The sequence below is a fragment of the Hypanus sabinus genome, chromosome 16 (assembly GCF_030144855.1).
Source record: "Hypanus sabinus isolate sHypSab1 chromosome 16, sHypSab1.hap1, whole genome shotgun sequence".
NCBI classification, from domain to species: Eukaryota; Metazoa; Chordata; class Chondrichthyes; order Myliobatiformes; family Dasyatidae; genus Hypanus; species Hypanus sabinus.
The window spans coordinates 15,615,559-15,640,648 of record NC_082721.1 but is presented as its reverse complement, the minus strand read 5'-3'; the positions used below and the strand labels follow the sequence as shown (position 1 = coordinate 15,640,648).

At 41.8% G+C, this 25,090-nt stretch overlaps 1 protein-coding gene across 1 annotated transcript in view; it reads right to left on the bottom strand.

Moving 5' to 3' along the window:
• LOC132405784 (interleukin-6 receptor subunit beta-like) overlaps positions 1-25,090 on the bottom strand; it is a 126,998-nt gene that overhangs the window by 47,084 nt on the left and 54,824 nt on the right. The window contains exons 3-4 of the mRNA XM_059990791.1: positions 24,464-24,551; positions 16,811-17,125 (exon numbers count right to left, since the gene is read on the bottom strand). Coding sequence (XP_059846774.1) covers positions 16,811-17,125; positions 24,464-24,530 — 382 coding nt within the window. The 5' untranslated portion in view covers positions 24,531-24,551. The remainder of the gene's footprint in view (positions 1-16,810; positions 17,126-24,463; positions 24,552-25,090) is intronic.

Below are 25,090 nucleotides of genomic sequence, written 5' to 3'. Positions count from 1 at the left end.
CGCGGACATCCTTCTGGGTAATGATTTAGCCGGTGGTAAGGTTTGGTCAGCAATGACGCTGACCAGACAGCCGGTGGAGGCTCTGCCCCTAGATTCCAAGATCTATCCCGCATGCGCGATCACTTGCAGCATGTCGAGAAAGGCAGCTGAGATAGAGAGTGGTTTAAATCCGGCCAGTATCGATTTGACCAAGATGTTCTTACCAACCCTGTACCATGAGGGTTTAGAAGGTGGTAAAACGAAGAGTAGTAAAGTGAAAGAGTGTAAGGGAGAGGAGGTAGACCTGCCTTTAGCGAGGAGAAAAGTTCTAGAGGCGGGAAATAGAGATGAGAAACAGATAGAGCTGTTAAAAGGTCCAGAGTTGGACATGGATGATCTGTCTGGTTTGGCAGAACTGTTTGAAGAAGTTGAAAATTCTAAAGGTGTTCCCGATAATGAAATGAGGGCAGTCCTAGATGAAAAGGGTGCCCTTACCTCGAAGAAGTCTGCTGAGTTGACAGATGAGGTTGTTTCAGCCCGCGGGGTTGAGTTTACTCCGGAAGGGAGTTGCCCAGAGAGTAGCTGGGAGAATCAGGGGAATTTAGAATTTGGACCAGGTACGGGAATTGAAAGCCTGGAAGAGGCAAATGTCCCATTTGAGTGTGTCCAAGATGTGGATGCACGTGGTACTGAACCTAGTAATGGAGCTCAGAAAACGTCTGAGGTATTTGATTCAGTTGAAAAGGAATGCAGTCCTCGTGGGTCAGATAGAATTGGTTCAGGGAAGAAAGGGTTAACCTTGGTAATAGTGGGAAGTGAGAGTTCCCAGGTGTTTGTGCTCGAAGGTGTGTTAAAAATTAATGCGGAGATCAAAAGTGGGGAGATGAATATTATTATTGAAGGAAAAGGGAAAAGTGTAGTTCCCAAATTGAATGAAGAAAATTTAAAGTCTGGACTGATGTCAGAAGCAGCAACCAGACTACAGAGACAATGGCTTGGTACCGCGGTACCTGTGAATCAATCACAGGTTGAGTTGGAAGGTAAAGGGGCCCCACATGCTATTGTTATTCCAGAGTGTGGTGTGAAACCGCAGAATTCGAAATGCTGTTTGAACAAAGAGGGATCGCTGGCGTTGAGAAATAATCGCCTGAAGGGTCCTGAAGAGAAAACTAGCAACTTGCGTAAAATTAGAGAATTGTGTGGAAATTCGGAAAATGGTCTAAGTTTGGAACACATTGTTGATAAAATGACTCCTATGAAAGGAGCGGGCAAAAGCCTATTTCGCCAGGGTGTACAAGCTCACCACATGGGAATTAACTGGAAAAGAGGCGAGGGTTAATGGGGCACCATTTTTAAATAGCAGAAGCCGGTCTTAAGGGATTTCCGCAAAGCATGTGAATAATAAAGACAACCTCCCATGGAAGCTTGACTGTTAAGTTTGAAAGTAACATAAAGGTTAGTATTTTGCATGAACTTTTGTAGTATACACGTAAGCTAAGGTCACAACTCTTTAGTTTTTGTTTGCTGAAGAAAAAAAAAGGTGGTTATTAAATTGGAGTCTGATGCTACAAGACTTTAGTAAGGTACAAGATGTTAAGATATTAAAGGAATGACAATGTAATCATTAACTGTTTAGATGCTGAATTGAATGCATAACTGTATTACTCTGTAGTGAAAAAAAAACTGTTCTATTGTGTTAGATTCTAAAACCCTGTAAGACTCTGTATTACTTCATTTTTACCGATGGTAAAAACGCGTTGAAGAAAGGGGGTGTTACGCCTGTGCCCCAACTCTGAGGGGCCGAAGGGTACAAAGTAGCCCCCTCTTTTTTGAGAATCACAATATCGCTATTAATTCAGGTCAGGAGACCCAGGAAATGAGAGAAAGACACGCAGAATCCACAAGGGGTTTGGAATGTCCTGGCCCCTCAGCGATACAAAGCCACGGGAAACAACCATTGTCTCTTGGAGACGGAATTGTGTATTGAGTACTGTACTATTTATTTGAAGCACTCAGGGAATGACCAAAGTGGGCTGGTTGAGGGATGGCACCATCCCAACCTAATTGATTTCTGAGACCCTGTGAGTAAGGATAAAAGAGGGTCTGGGGAACAGCCCCTTTAGACGCACCAGGAGAAACGCTAGAACTCCCATGACAGCGTTTAATAGTGACAGCCGGTGGAGGGCCCACGTGTACCCTTTCCCGTTGCCCGGGATTGAGGCCTTACCACGGAAGACAGCTTAGCTAAAGAAGAGATCACCACCGATGACATTTCGAAGGATCGACATCATAAAAAGGAAAACGGGCAAGTTCTAAAAATCCGTCTCTCTCTCCAACCAAAAGCTTCAGCCTGAATGAACTGAGTGACTTTTATATTTCCATCGGACAATACATTATCCCCTAGACAACGATAGAGCTATTTCTTATTGATTATTATTATACCCGCACTTTTAGATTTAGTATTGACGACGTATATTATCTGTATGTTTGCATTGATATTATTTTTGTGTCTTTTTACCAATAAATACTGTTAAAAATAGTACCATCAGACTTCAACAGACCTCTCTATCTTTGCTGGTAAGTTAACCAGTTACGGGGTACATAACAGTACTGTTTTGTAGAATTTACATATAATTAAAAACACCAACACACAAAATGCTGGAGGAACTCACTAGGTCAGGCAGCACCTATGGAAATGAATAGATGGTCAATGTTTTGGGCCGAGACCATTCTTCAGGGCTAAGAAGGAAGGGGGAAGATGTCAGAATAAAAATATGGAAGTGGGAGGGGAAGGAGGCTAGCTGGAAGGTGACAGATGAAACGAGGTGGGTGGGAAAGGTCAAGAGTTGGAGGAGACAGAATCGGATAGGAGAGGAAAGTGGACCATCCTGGGAAAAGGAAGGAGGAGGGGAAAGGGCAGGTGAGGAGAGGTAAAAAGTCAGAGTAGGAATAGAAGAGAGGGGAAGGAAACATTTTTTTACTGGAAGGAGAAATTGATATTCCCACCATCAGGTTGGAAGCTACCCAGATGAAATATAAGGTGTTGCTCCTCCACCCTGAGGGCAGCCTCATCTTGGCACAAGAGGAGGCCATGGATCAACACATTGGAATGGGAATCAGAATTAAAATGTTTGGCCCCAGGGTAGTCCCGATTATGGCGAATGCTTTCAACACCTAGCATCTGCAGACATTCTTGTATTTATACACATTAATATTCTATGTTGTCTGAACGTACAGTATGTGCCTCTGATACTTATACTGCTGCAAACAAGCTTTTCATTGTACCTGTATTTTATTGAACATTTACATATGACAGTAACCTTGATTTGACTTGACTGCATAGACCAGATAACAACAGTCAGATTATTTTCTTTATGTGTAATGCATGTTAATGACTAACTTTTAATGTCATTTATAGATTTTTTTGAAAAGATTTTATGGTTAACAATGTATTAGGAAGAACGTAAGAAATAGAAGCAACAGGCAGCATGTGGTTCCTCAGGCTAGCTTGACCATTCAGTATATTCATGGCTGATCTTTTGCCTCAAGCCAACATAATCATGGGTGCCTCCCACCGCTTCCATTCTCTCTTCTACTATCAGGCAGAAGATGTAAAAACATAACAGCATGTTTTCTACCACCAGGATCAATGTCATCTTAAACTCTTGAAACGGAATTCTCTTACACAAATGGACGAATCCTGGTTCCCCTAATCTACTTCATTATGGTCCTTGCATTTTATGCATCTACCTGCCCGTCCACTACAACACTATATTCTCCATTCTGTTTTTCTTTGCATTATTTTGATATATTTAATGTTTAGAATGACCCTGTCAAAACAAAAGACTCTCAGTGCACCAATACCAATAATGAATCAATACCAATACTGTCCCAGTCACACTTGGCCCATTGATGGCTCCATATTAATCTCATCATTCACCTTGGAGCCCACAGAACCAAGACATCCAAGATCCCGAGAGAAAGCTGATCCGCTTTCTTGGCTTTGGTCCTCACTCACCCCTGCCTCTGAATGTTCCTGGCTGCACTCTTCATGCCAAAAGGGTGATGGTTCGACTCAGACACCAGCTGAATAGAAGCTCCTCAATAGAGAAGCTATGATGAGACTAGATCCTTTCAGGGTAAATCATGCAAACATGAGGAAATCTGCAGATGCTAGAAATTCAAACAACAACACTCACAAAATGCTGGTGGAACACAGCAGGCCAGGCAGCGTCTATAAGGAGAAGCGCTGTCGATGTTTTGGGCCAAGACCCTTCGTCAGGACTAACTGAAAGAAGACATACTAAGAGATTTGAAAGTAGTGGGGGGAGGGGGAAATGCGAAATGATAGGAGAAGACCGGAGGGGGTGGGATGAAGCTAAGAGCTGGAAAGATAATTGGCGAAAGTGATACAGAGCTGGAGAACGGAAAGGATCATGGGATGGGAGGCCTCGGGAGAAAGAAAGGGGGAGCACCAGAGGGAGAAAGAGAACAGGCAGGGTGATGGGCAGAGAGAGAGGAAAAAAAAACAAACAACTAAATATGTCAGGGATGGGGTAAGAAGGGCAGGAGTGGCATTAACGGCGGTTAGGGTAAATCATGGCTTAGGTGTTGAGGCTGCCAAAGTGAGCAAAAGAAATCATGATTGGACCCTCCCCATTCATGAAGCAATTCTGTGTGCCATTTAACCAAAGTTCTAAAGCTCACTGCCAGATGGAGGGGGCAGGAGGTATTGGAAGGGGGAGAACCCCATGACACCAGGACATTGCTACCTCAGCAGCAGCAAGAAGTAATTGTACTAACCACGACTACACAGTTAGCACAACCCTTTAAAGTGCAGGTGACCCAGGTTCAATTCCCCACCACTGCCTGTAAGGAGTTTGTACATCTCCCTGCGACCACATGGGTTTCCTCCGGGTGCTGGAGCCTCCTCCCACAGCCCAAAGACTGCTGGACCCACTGAGTTCCTCCAGCCATTTGTTTGTTGCTCCAGATCCCAGCATCAGCAGTCTTCGATGTCAACATTATGTTCCGTGAACTGAATTACAAAGTAATAATAATTAATTAATTCTTACTGTTTATTGGTTAGCATCTGGGTCAAACATACACCATTGTGTATTCTTACCATAAGAGCACAGACTTAGGACCAGAGTAAGGCCATTTGGTCCATTCACCTGCTTCGCCATTCAATAACGGCTACTTTATTTTCCCTCTCATTCTTCTACCTTCTCACTATAATCTTTGATGTCTTTACTAATCAAAAATCAATCTTTAAATATACCCAAAGACTTGGCCTTCACTGTGGCAATGAATTCAACAGACTCCTTGCCCTCTGGCTAAATAAACTCTGCCTTATCTCTGAAAAAAGGGGGATGTCTTTCTATTCAGAGGTTGCGCCCACTAGTCCTCCTGGAAACGTCCTTATAACAAGCATGCTAACTATAAATCAGTCACGCTCTGTGGAAATGATTACTTCTGACAAGATGGGAAATCAAATCAGGGCTGATGACACTTTTGGCTGTCTCTATTTGGAGACCCTCAGCTGAATCTAAGTGCCTACCTATAATAGAAGCCTATTCAGCCCTTACAGTCTGTCCCACCAATTAACCAGATACGTTCTTCCATGCCACAGACTCTCCGCTATACTTATCAAACAGGACTAAGGTATCTCCATCTAGTTCAATAATCGAGATGCAACATAGTGGATAGCTTTGTGGTCACATTAGGAAGAAACTGCATTTCCTGCTGTGTCTCAGCTGGGGAGGGCTCACTGTCTGATATCCAATTATATGCCAGTGACAAACTGTTCCAAGTGGAAATCTGAGGTTATCACGGACCGAGTCACTGTGTTCCAAGAAAAATCTTCATGAGTCCTCAACGTTAAGACAGCCAGGACTTCCACAATCTCAGAAGTGATCTAATTTGCCAAATAAATGACATGCCATTAGGTAGTTCCACACCGGATGAAATTCCAGTGTTTGTAGTGGAGAGGAACAGAAGTGATTAAAAGAAGATCACTGGAGGATTTAAATGCTTCCTGGAAACTGTAGGATTGGTTACCCCTGCACATTTTGTCATAATGCACAAAGCTGATAATTTCTTCTAAATTAATTCCTGCAATTTTTTAACTTACAGCAGGTAAGACAAACGTGCCTTTGGTAACACAATTGTACACTATGTCATACAGCATTTTCCCATCCAAGAAATGATTTTGTACAGTGTTTGTTTTGTAGAGCTGTATAAAGCAGGATCCTACAAACACTAGGTAGCTAATTTATGAACTGAAGGCTGGTTAGAACACCAGGCAAAGTTTTCCTTACTGACAAGTCACAGATGAGGTGGTACTGGCTATGAAAATACAAATTCAAACTTTAGCTCTGTGCAATTCTAGTAGGTTGCCAGTAGGGGGCAGTTAATCCCCTTGATTTTTCTGCATGTTTTTCCTTTGACGACCACAAGATGCTGAACATGAGCACCACACACAAACTGCTGGAGGATCTCAGCAGGCCAGGCAGCATCTATCGAAAAGAGTACTTTTCAAGCCAAGACCCTTCATCAGGGTCTAATGCTAAACAAATCCTTTCTGCACTTCAGACCATTTTGTTGCATTAGTGGAGCACTTGGTAAGATTTACTAATTTACTAAACACACAACTGCATTAAATAAACACGGTATATCCTATGGCCTGATCTATAACAAAATGACAATTAACTTGGCACAGTACAGGCTCTTCAGCCATTATTGTGCTGGTCTTTTAACCTGCTCCAAGATCGTTCTAATTTTTCCCTCCTACATAGCCCGTAACCTTCCGTTTTTCTTTCATCTTTGCTTATAAGAATCTCTATTGTTAAAAGGTTGGTGGTGTTGTAGATAGTGTAGAGGATTGTCGGAGATTGCAGAGAGACATTGATAGGATGCTGAAGTGGGCTGAGCAGTGGCAGATGGAGTTCAACCCGGAGAAGTGTGAGGTGGTACACTTTGGAAGGACAAACTCCAAGGCAGAGTACAAAGTAAATGGCAGGATACTTGGTAGTGTGGAGGAGCAGAGGGATCTGGGGAGTACATGTCCACAGATCCCTGTAAGTTGCCTCACAGGTAGATAGGGTAGTTAAGAAAGTTTAGCTTTCATAAGTCGAGGGATGGAGTTTAAGGGATGAGATGTAATGATGCAGCTCTATAAAACTCTAGTTAGGCCACACTTGGAGTACTGTGTCCAGTTCTGGTCGCCTCAGTATAGGAAGGATGTGGAAGCATTGGAAAGGGTACAGAGGAGATTTACCAGGATGCTGCCTGGTTTAGAGAGTATGGATTATGGTCAGAGATTAAGAGAGCTAGGGCTTTACTCTTTGGAGAGAAGGAGGATGAGAGGAGACATGATAGAGGTGTACAAGATATTAAGAGCAATAGACAGAGTGGACAGCCAGCACCTCTTCCCCAGGGCACCACTGCTCAGTACAGAGGACATGGCTTTAAAGTAAGGGGAGGGAAGTTCAAGGGGGATATTAGAGGAAGGTTTTTCACTCAGAGAGTGGTTGGTGTGTGGAATGCACTGCCCGAGTCAGTGGTGGAGGTGGACACACTAGTAAAGTTTAAGAGACTACTAGACAAGTATATGGAGGAATTTAAGGTAGGGGGTTATATGTGAGGCAGGATTTGAGGGTCGGCACAACATTGTGGGCTGAACGGCCTGTAATGTGCTTTACTATTCTATGTTTCCCTCTTCCTCCCCCTTTTCCAAACCATGATTTCCTTCCCCTTGCCCCCTTCGCAATCTCAGTCCACAACAGAAGCCCGTATCAGAATCAGGTTTATCATCACTCATGTATGTCATGAAATTAGTATTATATTTGTGGCAGTAGTATAGTGCAATACATAAAATTACCACAAGTCCGTGGAAAATTCTTAACAACTCTTATGTGTGTGTGTGTGTGTATATATACTGCTGTTATCTCTAATTTTAGACCAGGCTAGGTGGCAGAGTGGACTATGAACATGCATAGAGGCCTCAAGGGAATTTAGAGTGACTGAGCAGATGGCAGATGGAGGGATAAGAGGGTGAAAATGTATGAGGTCACTCACTTTAGTAGAAAGGCAGAATATTCTTGAATAGTGAGAAAATACAAGTTGTTGGTGATTAGAGGGATTAGGGAGTCCTTGTATTCTAATCACTGAGAAACCTATCATTTGTTCAACCCTTATGGCTATTCTTTCTAATAATTTGTTTCCTATAATCATTTAATTTTCATTATACTTCTCCATGAGGCAAATTAAAATGCTTTTGTCTGGTGAAGCTGTATGGTCGCCGAAAATTATTTGTTTCAACACTGAGAAGACAAGCGGATGTAATTACACCATCATAAGATGAATCTTCTCACTTGGAAGCAAATGTCCTTTAATTTCTCAGTTTAAATATGTCACGTTGCAATGACCTATAATTATTATTTTATTTAGAGACATAGGGCCTGCGTCTAAAGGCGAGCCTGCGGTGCCCAATTACAACCATGTGACCAATTTCTTTCTAACCAGTATGTTTTTGGAATGGGGGGGGGGGGCTGTGGGAACCAGAGCACCCGGAGGAAACCCACACGGTCATGGTGATAACATACAAACTCCTTGCAGGCAGTGGCAGAATTGAACCCAGGTCACTGGCTCTAATCACTATGCCACCATGCCGACCATTATTTTACACACAAACAAACAGCTGGAGGACAACACAATTGCACCATTCTGTATACATGGCAACGTCGAGTCATAATAGAACTCATTTTTTTGCTTTTAAGGTATTTTGAGAAATACATATTTTTATGCTTTCTTCCTTGTTGGCTTCATCCCTATAAGTTGGCCTATGGAAATGTGAATCCAATACCTCAAGCTGCCGAGAGAAACTAAAAGTTAACACAAAAACAGGCCGGTTGTCCTATTTGCTGGAGGCTGGTTTTAATCAGTTGGCAGCACTTGTAGCTGAGTAACGATATTTACTTGTCTTATGGATCTGATGTTAAATCAAACGCTCTTGGGCTCCCTCATGAGAATGCAAGATTCCAGGGTATTATTTGGAATAAAAGCCAGAAAGTTATCGAGCCAATATTTATTTTTTGATCAATTTGGAAAGGAGATGATCATGTCTGGCCCTCGATCACATTCTTCATTCGGGGAGCCGCCTCCATCTGCAGTTTCCTCTGCCTTGGGAAAGCAGCCACCAAATCACGAGCCCTTCCTACCCTCTGCCTATTCTCTCGTCTCCCCTCTCCAGCAGGATAGAAAGCACAAAAAGTTTAAAGTGCATACCACCTGAATCAAGCACAGTTTCTATCCTGCTGTTATCAGATTCTCAAATGGTCTACTCATATGGTAAAGATGATTTCTTGATGCTAATACTTTCTGTATCTCCCAGTTTATCTCTTTGTGGTCCTTGCACTGCACTCTCTGTAGCTGCTAAACTATACTCTGCATTGTTTTCTTTTAACTACTTCAGTGGACTTATCCATGGCATGATCAACAAGCGAACAAAATTTTCTACGTTGTAACGGCACCTGTCACAATAACAAACACATTTAACTAATTAGAAATTGGTTTCTGGTTTCCTAGTATTGCCTCAGAACCCGCAGAAGTACTTTACGTGAAGTGTTTTGGGGCCAATGAAAATTGAGTAGTTACTTTATTAGGTACACTTTGTTGAGTGGCCACTTTATTAGGTACACCTGTGTACCTCTTTGTTAATCAGCCAACCATGTGGGATCAACCCATGCGTTAGAGCACACAGGCTTGGTCAAGAAGTCATGAGGAGAATGTACAAACTTCTTAAAGACAGCATTGGAATTGAACTCTAAACTCTGTCCTGAATTGTAATAGTACTGCACGAGCTGCTATGCCACTGTGCTGAAGCATTGAAGATGGGCCTGCTCATTGCCTCCCTCTGGTGCTCCTCCCCCTTTTTCTTTCTTTCATGGCCTTCTATCCCCACCTATCACACTCCCCCTTCTCCACTCCTGTATTTCTTTCTCCATTTAACTTCCCAGCTATTCACTTCATCCCTTCCCCTCTCTATTTCATCTAACACCTTGTGCTTCTCTCTCCCCTCCCCCACCTTTTAAATCTACTCCTCATCCTTGTTTCTATGGTCCTGCTGAAGGGTTTCGGCCCAAAATATCGACTGCACTTTTTTCCATAGATGCTGCCTGGCCTGCTGAGTTCCTCCAGCATTTTGTGAGTGTTGCATTGATTTCATACACTCAATGGCCTCATTATTACATACACATGGGTGTTAATGCAAATATCTAATATTGCAGCAACTCAATGCATAAAAACATGCAGACATAGTCAAGAGGTTCAGCTACTGTTCCGACCAAATGTCAGAATGGGGAAGAAATGTGACTTTGTCCATAGAATTATTGTTGGTGCTGGATGGGGTGGTTTGAGTATCTCAGAAAATGCTGATCTCCTGGGATTTTCATGCACAACAGTCTCTAGAGTTTACAGAGAATGGTGCAAAAAGCAAAAAAAAAATCCAGTGAGCAGTAGTTCTGTGAGCGAAAACGACTTGTTAATGAGAGATGTCAGAGGAGAATGACAGGAAGGCGACAATAACTCAAAAGGCCACACCTTACAACTGTGGAGCATCTCTGAAGGCATAACATACTGAACCTTGAAGTGGATGAGCTACAGCTACAAAAGACTATAATCATAATTCAGTGGCCAATTTATTAAGTACAGGAGGTACCAAAGAAAATGGGCACTCAGTGTAAATATACACGCACTTACTTTCAATCAATTCCACTTCACCTGCTCCTTCACAAGGTTTAGAGTGAAATAAACAAAACCCAAAAGCATCATTGTGGTTATGTTGGGATGACTCAACAGAGCATTAGCAAATATCATATGGGTGGCATGGAAGAAGCAGTTCACATTACAAGACAAGAGATATTAAACTGTTCTCTAAGTTGTAATAAGCTCCATCAAGACTAATTTTAAGTGTGATTTGAGAATCCATTTAACCTTATAATACAATAATTGTGCCTCTTTGGGGTAAGAACATCATACACAACAGGGAAAAGTGAAATTCTGGTCATATTTTACAACATAATATCTAATGATGCATCTTAAATAGAGAAAAATGAATGAAATGCTTCAGAGGCATAGAATTATTATCTGAAGAAGAAATTACTAGGAAGGGTGGTCAGTGGTCTTTCATTGATTCTATTGTACTTACTGCGAATGCCCGCAGGAAAATTAATAATGGTGGAGTAACAGTACTTTGATAATAAATTTACTTTGAATCCTGAACTTTGGGAGGTACACTTTCAGGTAAGTTTTAAAGGAGAGGCATAATTATAGAATTTGGCTCTGAACAATTAGTTGAGCATATGGGGCAGGAAGAGGGTGACGTGCATGAGAGGCAATAAAACAGCAATACAAGATGAACGGATAGGGAAAATTTGCAGTCAGTGGGATGAGTTGCAGTTTAGCAGAGAGACAAAAATCAAAAAGGGTGATGAATACAGGACTGAAGGTGTTGTATTTGAATGCATACAGTATATGGAATAAGGTAGATGAAGCAGCACCGTGACAGATCGGCAGGTATGACACTGTGGGCATCATTGAGTCAAGACTGAAAGAAGATTATAGTTGGGAGCTTAACATTCAAGGATACACATTGTATCAGAAGAACAGGTGGGTAGGCAGAGGGGGTGGCAATGGCTCTGATGGTAAAAAAAGAAATCAAATCCTTAGAAGAAGGTGACATATGATCAGAAATGTAGAATCACTGTGGGGAGAGATAAGATACTGCAAAGGGTAATAAGATTCTGATGGGAGTTATATACGGGCCTCCAAACAGGAGCCTGGATGTGGGCTACAAATTACAATGGAAGATAGAAAATGCACGTCAAAAGGGCAATGTTACGAAAGGCATGGGGTATTTTATTCAATATGCAGGTAGATTGGGAAAAACAGATTGGTGCTGATTTTGGATCCCAAGAGAGACAATTTGTAGAATGCCTATGAGATGGCTTTTTAGAGCAGCTCATTGTTGAACCCACTGAGGGATCAGCTATCCTCTACTGGGTGTTGTGTAATGAACCAGATTGGATTAGGGATCATAAGATAAAGGAACCCTTAGGAGGAAGTGATCATAATATGAGAGAATTCACCTTGCAATTTGAGATGGACAAGCTAAAGTCAAATGTATTAAATAATGGTCAAGGGAATTACACAGGTACAAAAGAGGAGCTGGTCAAAGTTGCTTACAATGAGATTCTAGCAGAAATGATGTCAGAGCAGCAAGGGCTGGAGTTTCTGGGAGCAATTCAGAAGGGAAAGAATAGATACAACCCAAAGGTGAAGAAGTATTCTAAAGACAGGATGACAAAATGATGGCTGACGAAGGAAGTCAAAGCCAACATAAAAGCCAAAGAGACGGCATATAATGGAGCAAAAATTAGTTGGAAGTTAGAGGATTGGGAAGCTTTTAAAAATCAAAAGGTGGCAAATTAAAAAGCCATAAGGGGGAATCAATGAAATATGAAAGTAAGCTCAACAATAATGTCAAAGAGATATCAGAAGATTTTTCAGATGTATAAAGAGTAAAAGAGAGGTGAGAGAGATATCAGACCACTGGGAAATGATACTGGAGAGGTAGTAATTGTTGCGAGGAGTGAAGGAAGTGAACCTAAGTGCAAGACACAGGCACAGAAATTGAGTTTGGATGCTTACACAGGCAGAAGCATCGAACAGCAAACAGGAGGGATCTTGACACAGAGCCTTGACTCAGAGACTTGACACAGAGCCTTGACTCATAGCCTCAACTCAGAGAAACGGAGTCTCATAGGTAAACCTTGAAACTGGAGCTACCTTAGAACAAGCAGTTCTAAGCAGTCGAGAAACATAGTTATCTCATAGGAAAAAGAACAACGATCTGGCAGCTAATGTTTGTAACACCAGGGTTCTTATGCTGCAGGTCTTGATGATGCACCAGTGTGTCATCATCAAAGAGAATTAGCTGCAAATGGGAAATTAACATTCAGAATCAAATCATATTCAAAGGAAATTAGGAGCAAGATAGGGAATTAATGATCAGGACCATGACAGTAATGAGGGAAAAAGAGAATGGTGGGTGAATTGAGTAAGTGTATTACATCAGGCTTCACTGTGAAGATACTAGTACTATGCGAGATTTTTGAGAGGCTAATGGGCAGAAGTGAGTGTTATTGCTATTACTAGGGAGAAGGGGCTTGGGAAGCTGAAAGATCTGGTTAGATAAGTCACTTGGACCAGATGGACTATACCACAGGGTTCTGAAACAAGTAGCTGAAGAGAACGTGGAGGCATTAGCGGTGAACTTTCAAGAATCACTAGATCTTGGCACGGTTCCAAAAGAGTGGAAAATTGGAAATGTCACTGCACTCTTCAAGAAGGGAGGGAGGCCGAAGAAAAGAAATTATAAGAAGATAGGCAGTGGTTGGAGTCGATCGTTAAGGATGAGGTTTCGGGGTACTTCGAGACACATAGTAAAATATGCCAAAGTCAGCATGGTTTCTTTAAGGGAAAACCTTGGCTGACAGATCTGTGGAGTTCTTTGAGGAAATAACAAGCAGGACAGACAAAGAAGAATCAGTGAATGTTTTGTACATGGATTTTCAGAAAGCCTTTGACAACGTGTCACGCATAAGGCTGTTTAGGCTGCATTAGGCTGATTTTTAGGCAGGTAGTGTTAAGGATGCAGGGAGGCTGCTGAAGGACAAACAGATTAAGAGAATGGGTAAAGAAGTGGCAGATTGTATACAGAGTAGGGAAGTGTATGGTCATGCAATTTGGTATAAGAAATATGAGCACAGACTATTTTCTAAACAGGGAGAAAATTCAAAAGTCCAAGGTGCAAAGGGACTTTGGAGTCCTTATGCAAGATTCCTTAAAGGTTAATTTGCAGGTTGAGTCAGTGGTGAGGAAGGAAAATGCAATATTAGCATTCATTTTGAGAGGACTAGAATATAAAAACAAGGACATAATGCTGAGGCTTTACAAAGCACTAGTGAGGCCTCACTTGAAGTATTATGAGCAGTTTTGGGTGCCTTATCTAAGAACGTGCTACCAGTGGAGAGGGTTCAAAGGAGGTTCACAAAATAATTCCATAAATGAAAAGCTTATTTTATGAGGAGCATTTAATGGGTCTGGGCTAGTACTCACTGGAATTTAGAAGAATGAGGGGATATCTCAAAGATGCGGAGAGGATGTTTCCTGTAGTGGGTGATTAGGCCCAGAGTGCCCAGCATCAGAATAGAGGGACGTCCATTTTGGATGGAAATGAGGAGGAATTTCTTTAGCCAAAGGGTGGTAAATCTGTGGAATTCTTTGCCATGGGTGGCTGTGGAGGCCAGGTCATTTGAAGTATCTAAGATGGAGATTGACAGGTTCTTATAAGTCATGGCATGAAAGGTTATGAGGGGCTGAAGAATGGGGTTGAGGGGGAAATCGATCAGCCAAGGTAAAGTGCCAGAGCAGATATGCTGTAAAAAGACTACTTCTAATAAGCTATATTGTAGCGGTGTGCTACACGCAGCGCTAAAATTACGACACGGAGTCGGTAACTGCAGTCGAAGGAAAAAAACTTTATTCGAAAACTTCAGCCTCACTTTTAAGCCTCTGTCAACTGGCCCCCCATGGCGCAGAGGCTCCAAAGCTCTGTGCTCGCAAACCCCTGTAGGCTATCTAATTGTGAGTCGGTTCAGATACGCTAGGAAATGGGTCACCACAATATTTTCATAAAATGGTGCTCATGAGAGAGTATGACTTTCCCAGTACAAAGGTACCTGAAAAAATATCTCATGCATGCAAAGTCGCCGAGTAGCAAAAAAAACTGCATACATTTAAGAGAGTAGTCAGGCTTACTATGAATGGACAAGGAATGTCAAGAAGAATGACAGAAAAATGGGGTGACTAGGATCAATCCTTCTGCTATTGATTTCAGCGGTGGATGACTCATTCATCTGCAACTCATTGGTACGTCGTTTTAGCTTACAGGAATTGTACCTGTGTTTTATAAATCTTTATGTTTTAGAAATAGTTTGTAAATTGTAAATCTCTTATATGATAGAAATCCTCTGTGGGTTTTAAATGTGTTTTAAGAATTTTATCTAAATTTAAATGTGCATCACTAAAAATAAATTAACTATGTTTAAACTACTTTGTTAGCTGGAAGTATCTCCTTGGTAGGGAGGGAAGACCCCCTGCTCAATTGGTGGGTATTGCCAACTAAACTTGCCATGGAGGATAAACAGGGAAGAGATCTAGTTTTTGAAGAGTAGGTAGATAACAGTTGGTACAGCCTCTCTTTAGTGAGGGTATTTGTAGCTATCTACACATTGGATAAGGCTTAAGATCTTCCGAATTCAGAACTTTGGTCACCGAATTACAGGAAGGATATTAATAAGGTTGAAAGAGTGCAGAGAAGGTTTACAAGGATGTTGCTGGGACTTGAGAAACTGAGTTACAGGGAAAGGTTGAATAGGTTAGGACTTTATTCCCTGGAGCATAGAAGAATGAGGGGAGATTTGATAGAGCTATATAAACTTATGGTGGGTATAGATAGAGTGAATGCAAGCAGGCTTTTTCCACTGAGACTAGGAGAGAAAAAAACCAGAGGACATGGGTTAAGGGTGAAGGGGGAAGAGTTTAAAAGGAATATGGGGGGGGGGGCTTCTTCACACAGAGTGTGGTGGGAGTGTGGAATGAGCTGCCAGATGAAGTGGTAAATACGGGCTCACTTTTAACATTAAAAAAAAACTTGTACAGGTACATGGATGAGAGGTGTATGAAGGGATATGGTCCAGGTGCAGGTCAGTGGGACTAGGCAGAAAAATGTTTCGGCACGGCCAGAGGGGCTGTTTCTGTGCTGTAATGTTCTATGGTTCTATGGTTTGCAGGCAGTGGATCGAATACCATCACGAGAGAATCGCATATATCACTTTAAATCAGGGGTTCTCAAGCTGGGGTCAACAGTTAATGGTAGAGGTTCATGACATGAAAAAGATTGGGCACCCCTGCTTTAAAGGATAAGAGTTCAAAATCAGATCGGCACTCCCTCAGTAAAGCAGAGACAAGCAGTGAATTTCCCTCTATTGAGAACATTTGCAGCAGCAGGTGCAAAAAGAAGGTCTGGAGGAACATTGGGGACACCAGTCACCCCAATCGTGAACGGTTTCAGCTGCAGACGCTTCCACAGCATCAAAGCCAGGACCAACAGGCTATGGGACAGCTTCTTTCTATAAGCCATTAGTCTTTTAAATTCACATGTCTGTACATTGCAATGTAGTCATAACGTGAAGATTCTTACTCCCTCCCATTGTGGGATAGATTTCAGATTTAAGTAAATTCAAAATTCAATGACTGGATCTAGTGCTCAAGCCCTTTGAACTGAGACTTGAACCTACAGCCTTCTGACTCGAAAGCAAGGTAGCTCCCAGCAGAGTATTAAAACAGTTCATGGCTGGTTCCTGATACAGCTACAGGTATACCTTGAAAATTTTATACCATATGACCCTTGAGCATCCAGTAGAAAACCAAGATTCCCATTACATCTTCCCCAATTTTAAATTACCACCTCTCTATTTCAAAGGAGTAGGCAGTAGCTCCTAACATTTTTTCACATTGAATGAGTATTCTACCAATCAATTTTATTATGGCAGAGGAAACAAATATTCATAAAAGTATACAAAATGTTTGAAAGAGCTTCAGTAGTGTTTCCAATTGGCGGGCAGAAGTACACCATCTAATGCTGCTAGGTAATTAATTTCTTTTCCATTAACTGTAACCCCATTCACTCCTGCTGTGAACTTACATCCAGCTCTGACTTCAGCCCACTGAAGCAGCTGCAGTGATCCGTTGTTGAGAACAGAACAAGTCAGATTCCCTTTGGGTTGATTGAAATTAGGTAAGGTGACTGCAGACACTTGGTAGTTCAACATACTGTACTGGGTTCTTGAAATCTCCTCCCCGTTCATTTGCCAGACCACAGCAGTTGGGTTAATCTTGTAGTCTAAAGCACACACTTCACTTCTCAACAGGCAGGTAGCCGTTAAAGGATAACCAAGATGAAGAACTGAGGAATTCAGTGCAATATGACTGCAGTTTTTCCAGATCATGTGGACAGCAACTGAAAATTAAGACATCAGTGTCAGAGATTCACGTAGGTCAATCAACGCAGTCCCAGAACAGAATTAAAATGCTATCAAACTTGCTAATGGATGAGGTTGCATTTTGTTTAAGAAAGGTTCTTTAAGCAGATTAATTAGTGGCATTTGTGAGAACTTGGGGTGAGCAGTTTAGCCTGGTTGTCATAGAGGTGTATGTGTGTGTCTGCGTGTGTGGTATATTGGCCATCAGTTGCACTCACTTTGCACTTTCACCAGCATGAGGTCGATGAAGTGAAACGTATGCAATCATTTATCAAAGACTCAGCAACACATACAAAATGCTGGAGGAACTCAGCAGGCCAGGCAGCATCTATTTCCCCACATACTTTGGAGGCTTATGGTCAGCTGATATTTTCCCTGCTTCCCCTGAACCTCTGTCTCAACAAAGTTTAATTATGCATGTGAGACTTAACTCACAGTCAGTCCCCAGTGTCTATAAGCTGGCCTGTTGTCAGGCAGGGAATCTGTTGAAAAAGTATTAAGACATATGGTAGCTAATTTTTGCCAGAGAAGTGCTGGAAACCTCTATCATTGGAGCTCATGCCAGCTTGAATAGATTGCTAGTTTTTCTTGTTGCATTTAATCAGAGTTGTCAGATGTTGCCAGATTTGTGCTATTTTGATTATATTCTTCCAAACCTTTAAATAAATAAAGTTATTTTTCTTTAATCTCTTTTACAGCCAGCGAGCTGACTGAAGAATGACAGCAAGGCTTCAGAAATGGAAAATAACCCATTAAAAATGACTAAACAAGATCATAAGGAACAGAATTAGGCCATTCAGCCCATCAAGTCTGCTTCGCCATTCAATCGTGACTGATTTATGTTCCCTCTCAACCCCATTCTTCTGCCTTCTACCCATAACTTTTGATACCCTTACTATTCAAGAACCCATCAACCTCCGCTTTAAATATACACAGTAACTTGGCCCCTACCGCTCTCTGTGTGGTAAATTCCACAAATTCACTACCCTCTGGCTGAAGAAATTCCTCATCATCTCTGTTCTAGAGGGAAGTCCTTGTATTCTGAGGCTGTGACCTCTGGTCCTAGACTCACACACTATTGGACTCATATCTATGTTTATTTGAGGCTGTATGAATTAATTATATTGATCATCACTGATATATTCCACATAGCCTGTCCTGGTGAGGACACAGTACAACAATTCTCTACTCTCAAGTGTCAAGACCATTGTAAAACCGAGGTACTTATATTCAACCAATGCAAACAAAATGATGAAGGAACTCAGCAGGTCGGGCAGCATCTATGGAAATGAATAAACAGTTGACATTTCAGGTCGAGATCCTTCATCTTAGAACTGGACAGGAAGAGGTGAGAAGCCAGACTAAGGAAGGGGGGTGGGGAAGGATTACATGCTAGAAGGTGACAGGTGAAGCCAGGTTGATGGGAGAGGAAGGATGATGCAAGAAGCTGGAAGAGGGGAAAAGGTAAAGGGCTGGAGAAGAAGAAATCAGATAGGAAAGGAGTGTGGACCATGGGATACAGGGAAAGGGATGAGGAACCAGTGGTGATAGACAGATGAGAAGTAAGGGAGGAGGAGCAGAGTGGGGAATTGAAATATTGGTTTGCTGTTCCTTCAGCACTTTGTGTGTGTGCTGCCCTGGATTTCCAGCATCTGCAGAATCTTCTGTTTATATTGTGAGTTAACGGATACAACTTGTAGAAGACACCATATATCTCTATTGCAAATCAAAGTGGACATTATTTTGTATTTAATATTTGAGTAATATTGTAAATATATTGTCTAATTAAGCATTCTTGTTCATTTAAATAATACATTTGAGGTTATATGTAAAAACATGTGAATTGGATACATCTTGACACTACCATGTGAGATGTGCATGTGTTATTTAAAGTAAAAGCAAAGTTAGACACGCATTGTGGATTCTCCCTGTTTTCCTCTCAACTAGTTTTTATGTTTTGGAGTTTCAAAAGATAACAGACATGAGTGGATATTCCACAGATAATCAAACTTGCTTTTAATGAACTGAACAGCCAGCAACATCAGGAAGGATCTCATTCTTCCTGCCAATGAACTGTGTGTCCCACTCCCATGGAGTGCTATGCAGCATCCACACCAGGACCACCAGACTCCCAAACAGTTACTTCCCTCAGGCTGATAAATAATTTCAGCCACTACCCATCCCATTACCACTACTTTATCATTTCCTGTCACAGTATCCTCATATACAGATACTTCTGTAACTAGTGTCACTTTATGCACAGTCTATGTATACAGGCTAATATTATGTATTTATACTGATTGTGCTTTTAAAGATAGAGCGTAAGGAAATCGTTCTGGAATGCCAACATATTCACCCAGGAAAGTTACAGTAGTAAAAGGAAATAATGAGTTAAATCTTCAAGAGGACAGTCAGCAAGAACTCATAAGGTCAATAAGGATGGGTGTGTATAGGTCAGATTGGGCCAAGTAAACAATGGACAAAGAATTTAAGGAAATAATCAGTAAGAACTCTCTTCCTTCCCTACTATCATATTAGGTATTCTGCGATAAACGACAGGTGAGTTAAAGAATAAAATGGAAGTATCAGAAGCTACCAACCTTCTGTTGCTACAATAGGATCAGTCAAAATAACTTTTGTTTTAGGCACCTTACTTTGAAGTGCCTAAAACAAAGCTTATTTCAACTGATCCTGAAGAAGGGTCTTGGCCTGAAATGTCAACTGTCTCATCATTTCCATAGATGCTGGCTGACCTGCTGAGTTCCTCCAGCATTTTGTATGTGTTGCTTAAGGTGATGCCTGACATCTTGAGACATTGCATTCTTTAGAAAAATCACAGACAAAGGGCATAGGCCATCCCGTACAGGTACAGTATATAAACTACCCTAGACAAACATTCAATACAGGAGACTATTTCTCAGTCAATATCTCAAGACAACTGCCAGCAACCCACCACACAGAACCACTTCCAGGCATAACCTCAAAACATACCAAGCCGTCCAATTCCTTTTTATGCTGTGTTCCTGCTCCAGATACATTGTATATCATTGCTTCAAGTGCAAAGTTCGAAGTACATTTATTATCAAAGCATATAAATATACCACAATGAGATTTGTTTTCTTGTGGGCATACAAATACTAGCATCACAATGGAATCAGTGAAAGACTGGATCAAACAAGATGGGCAAACGGCCAATGTGTAAAAGACAACAAATTGTGCAAACACAACAGAGAAAATAATAGTAATTATAAATAAGTAAGCACTAAATGTCAAGAACATGAGATGAAGAGTCGTTGAAAGTGAGTCCATAGGTGTGGGAACAGTTCAGTGATGGGGCGAGTGAAGCTGAGTGAAGTTATCCCCTCTGGTTCAAGAGCCTGATGGTTGAGAGGTAATGTTCCTGAACCTGGTAGTGTGTGGGTCCTGAGGCTCATGTTCCTGATGGCAGCAGAGGGAAGAGAGCATGGTGATGGGGGTCGTTGACGATGAATGTTGCTTTCCTGCAAAAGCATTCTGTATAGATGTGCTCAATGGTGGGGAGAACTTTACCCATGATCTACTCTACTGTATCCACTACTTTTTGTAGGATTTTCCATTCAAGGGCATTGGTGTTTCTATACCAGGCCGCGATGCAACAAATCAAAATACTCTCCACAACACATCCATAGAAGTTTGTCAAAGTTTCAGATGTCATGCTGAATTTGTGCAAACCTCTAAGGAAATAGAGATGCTGCCATGTTGTCTTCATAATTACACCTTTGTGCTGGGCCTAGGACAACTCTGAAATGATAATACTGAGAAATTTAAAGTTGTTGACCCTCTCCACCCCTGATCCACTGATCAAGACTGGCTCATGGACCTCTGGTTTTCTCCTACTCAAGTCAATAATCACCTTCTTGGTCTTGCTGAGATTGAATGAGAGGTTGGTGTTGTGGCATCACTCAGGCAGATTTTCAATCTCCCTTTTATATGTTGATTAATTACCAGCTTTAATTCGGCAATGACAGTGGTGTCGTCAGTAAACCTGAATATGACATTGGAGCACAAACATGAGAATAAACATTGCAGGTAGCAGAGAGACAATCCCATTGTTGTGGAAGCATCTGGCATGGGAACACCAGGTACCTCCTAAAGGTGGAAAATGTGGCATGTTGAACACATCTGGAAAAGTACTGGAGCTATGCTTAGCCTCAAAGTCATAAGTATAACGCAAACAGAGCAGGGGGCTATGCACCTTGTGGTGAACCTATGCTGATGGAGATTGTGGAGGAGTTGCTATTGCCAATCTGAACTGACTGGGGTCTGCAAATAAGGAAATCGAGGATTCAATTGCACAAGGAAGAACTGAGGCCAAGATTTGAAGGGACTGCAGTATTTGATGCTCAAGCTGTAGTTGGTAAAGAGCATCATGATGTATGCATCTTTGCTCTCCAAATGTTCCAGAGTTGAGTAAAAAGCCATCGAAATGGCATCTGATGTGGCCCCAAACTGTCCTTCCAAGTGAGTCTGTTGAGGTTATATGCTGTGTCCGGAGCTCTTCGTGTGGCCTGTTGTACATTGGCGATACCTGGCGTAGATTGGGAGACCACTTCACCAAGCACCTACATTCCATCTGCCAGAAGAAGCAGGATCTCCCAGTGGCCACCAATTTTAATTCCATTTCCCATTCCGATATGTCAATCCATGGCCTGAGGCCACACTCAGGTTAGAGGAACTACACCCTATAGTCCATCTGTGTAGCCTCCAACCTGATGGCATGAACATTGATTTCTCAAACTTCCCGTTTTGCCTCCCCCCATCTCCTTCACCATTATCCATACTCCTTCCCCCTCTCACCTTGGCTCCTTGCCTGCCCATCACCTTCATTTGGTGGTCCTCCTCCATGACCTTTCTTTCTTTCATGACCTTCTCTCCTCACCTATTAGATTTCCCCTTCTCCAATCCTGTATCTTCTGTACTAATTAACTTCCAAGCTCTTTACTTCACCCCTCCCCTTCCTGATTTCACCTATCACCTTGTGTTTCTCCCTCCCCTCCCCCAACCTTTAAAATCTATTCCTCTTCTTTGTCTCTCCAGTCCTGCTGAAGGGTCTCAACCAGAAACTTCAGCTGTACTCTTTTCCATAGATGTTGCCTGGCCTGCTGAGTCCCTCTGGCATTTTGTGCATGTTGCTTGGATTTCCAGCATCTGCAGATTTTTTTCTTGTTTCTGATGTGGACCTGTTGCGATAGTAGGAAAACTGGAGGTGATCCAAGATACCTTAGGCAGGTATTGATATATTTCATTACCAACCTGTCAAACATTTCATCACAGTGGATAATAGTCATTGAGGCAGGTTACTATGTTCTACTTAGGCACCGGTATAATTGAGGCCTGCTTGAAGCAGGTGGGTACATCATACTGTTGAAGCAAGAGGTTACAGATATCAGTGAATACTCCAGCCAATTGATCTGCACAGATCTTTAGTAGTCAGCCAGGTACTCCATCTGGGCTGGATGATTTCCATGGGTTCACCCTCTTAAAGGATACTTCCACACCAACCTCAGAGATTGAAATCACAGGGTCATTAATAAGATTTAATAGTATTCAAGCTCTGCCACAGCTGTTAAGCATCCTTCAGTGATTCAAGTTTGGTCTGGAATTGATACTTTGCATGTGAGATGGATTTCCAGAGATTGTACCTGGATCTCTTGCATCTTAATTGGTTGCCAGACCTGAATGCCTCTGATCTTGCCCTCAGCGGAATGTGGATCACATGATTCTTCCAGGGCTTCTGGTTGAGGAGGACTCTGAGTGATTTTGAATGAGTGGGGACATACTCATCTACAACTGTTTTAATAAAGTCCGTGACAACTGTGATGTATTCATGCAGATCCTTTACCCTGGCCCAGTCCACAGAAGCAAAGCAATCCTGTTGCTGCTCCTCTGCCTCCAGTGACCATGACTTTCTTGTCCTTATCTGTGAAGCTTTTCTCTTCAGCCTCTGCCTTTATGCAGCTAGAAGGAGGACAGCCAAGTGATCAGATTTCCCAAAATGCAGTCTAGACATGGAACAGTAGGTGTTAGAATAAAGGAGATGAAAATTTAGAATAAATGTGTTATAATTATCTACTTTCAAAAAAGCTTTCAAAAGAATACCGATCAACGGTGAATCATTGGTCACATCAGCATCAGAACAGCGTCATAGAACACAACAGCAGAGAATGAAGAGAATTTACATTGAAAGACCGAGATACAGTGAATGTGGAGAGGATGTTTCTTATAATGGGGGAGTCCAGGATTTGAAGGCACAGCCCTAAATCAACTGGCAAGGATTAGACTGAAGCAGTTTGAAATAGCTGGATGGATTTTATGAAGAAACTGCTTAAATTTTTATATGGAGATGCCAAACATGATGGCATGTCTTACTAGTGTTAAAGGTTGATTTGACTTTGACTTTTAAGAGAATTTTGGACAGGTACATTGTTTGGAGGGCTATGGTCCAAGAACAGGACAACGGAAGTAGACAATAATAGTTTAGCATGGACTAGATTGGCTATAAGACACAGGAGCAGAATTAAGCCCACCATCACAGCTGATTTATTATCCCTCTCAACCCCATTCTCCTGCTTTCTCCTCATAACCTTTGATGCCCTTACCAATCAATAATCTATTAACCTCCACTTTAAATGTACCCAATGCCTTAGCCTCCACAGTTGTCTCTGGCAATGAATTCCACAAATTCGTTAACTTATAGCTAATGAAATTCCTCCTAATTTCTGTACTAAATGAATGTCTTTCTATTCTGAGGATGCACCCTCTGATCCTAGACTCCCCCACTATAGGAAATATTCCACTCCCTTCACCTCTATATAAAAGCTATTTCCATTATGCATGTATGGCATGCCGGACCTACAAGTAAAATTATATATTAAAAGCTTTTATTTTCCACAATTACTGAGAACTTGCAGAGAAAAATAGAATTGGTTTCTCCAACATCTTGTTTGTAAATTTGAAACTCAGTGGATCAGGCAAGTGTTCACCTCTTACCCCCCAGCTTGCGTTACTATTTCCATGCTCCTGTCCTGTATTTGCCCATCAAGCTTCCTGACTTGGACCCACCCATCGCTTGCCAGCTTTAGGGAGTTCTGATCTCCCACTCACTCCTTAGTCTCAGCATCCATTTTTTTGTCCTGTACTTCAGATATTTTTGAGGATGAAAGATGTTTAAAAATCTAAAAATCAGCTGTCGATGCACCAACAGCAATTTCTGCAAACTCGTCGGAATTGTAAAGTCCTCTCTGCTTCAGGTCTTTAATTTCAAACGCAAGTCTTACCTGCACCATTAAGGAGTAGCAGCAGACACGAAAGCTCCAGCATTGAGCAGGATATCTTCACTGTCATGGCAATTTAGTTCAGAAATATCTAGAACAGTAATAAAATGATCATGTAAATAATGCATAAAGTTGGTTTGTGAAAAATTCACCTTATTTTACAATGCAAAATGCTGCAAGAGCATTAAAAGCAAGATTTAGGAGATAGCCCACTTTTTTGGCTTTTCTAGCCTTCTCTACCATTTCCTCCTTGGGCTTCAATCTTCCATTCCCATCCAAACTCCACAATGTCTTGATTTCCTTTTGAGTGCCATCATCTCGTGACCTCACCCTTGTATATGCTCAGATATTAGACATAGCATCAGATGTGTAGATCTCCTCAGTCCTTATGACAACTGTCATCCCGGGGTCATATCTCCAGCTAATCAGCAACCCTTATATTAATTTTCAGGATTTTCAGTGGCACATGTGCCATTTATTGTCAATCTCCAATCACCCTTGAGAAGGTGATAGAGACCTGCCATCTTAAGCTGCCACAGCCTTGCAGTTTGCTATTAATGGCAGGTGGGAGGAGTGAGAGGAGCTCCTAGATTAGGCAGTGGCAATCAAGGAGCAGCAACAAGCACGCAG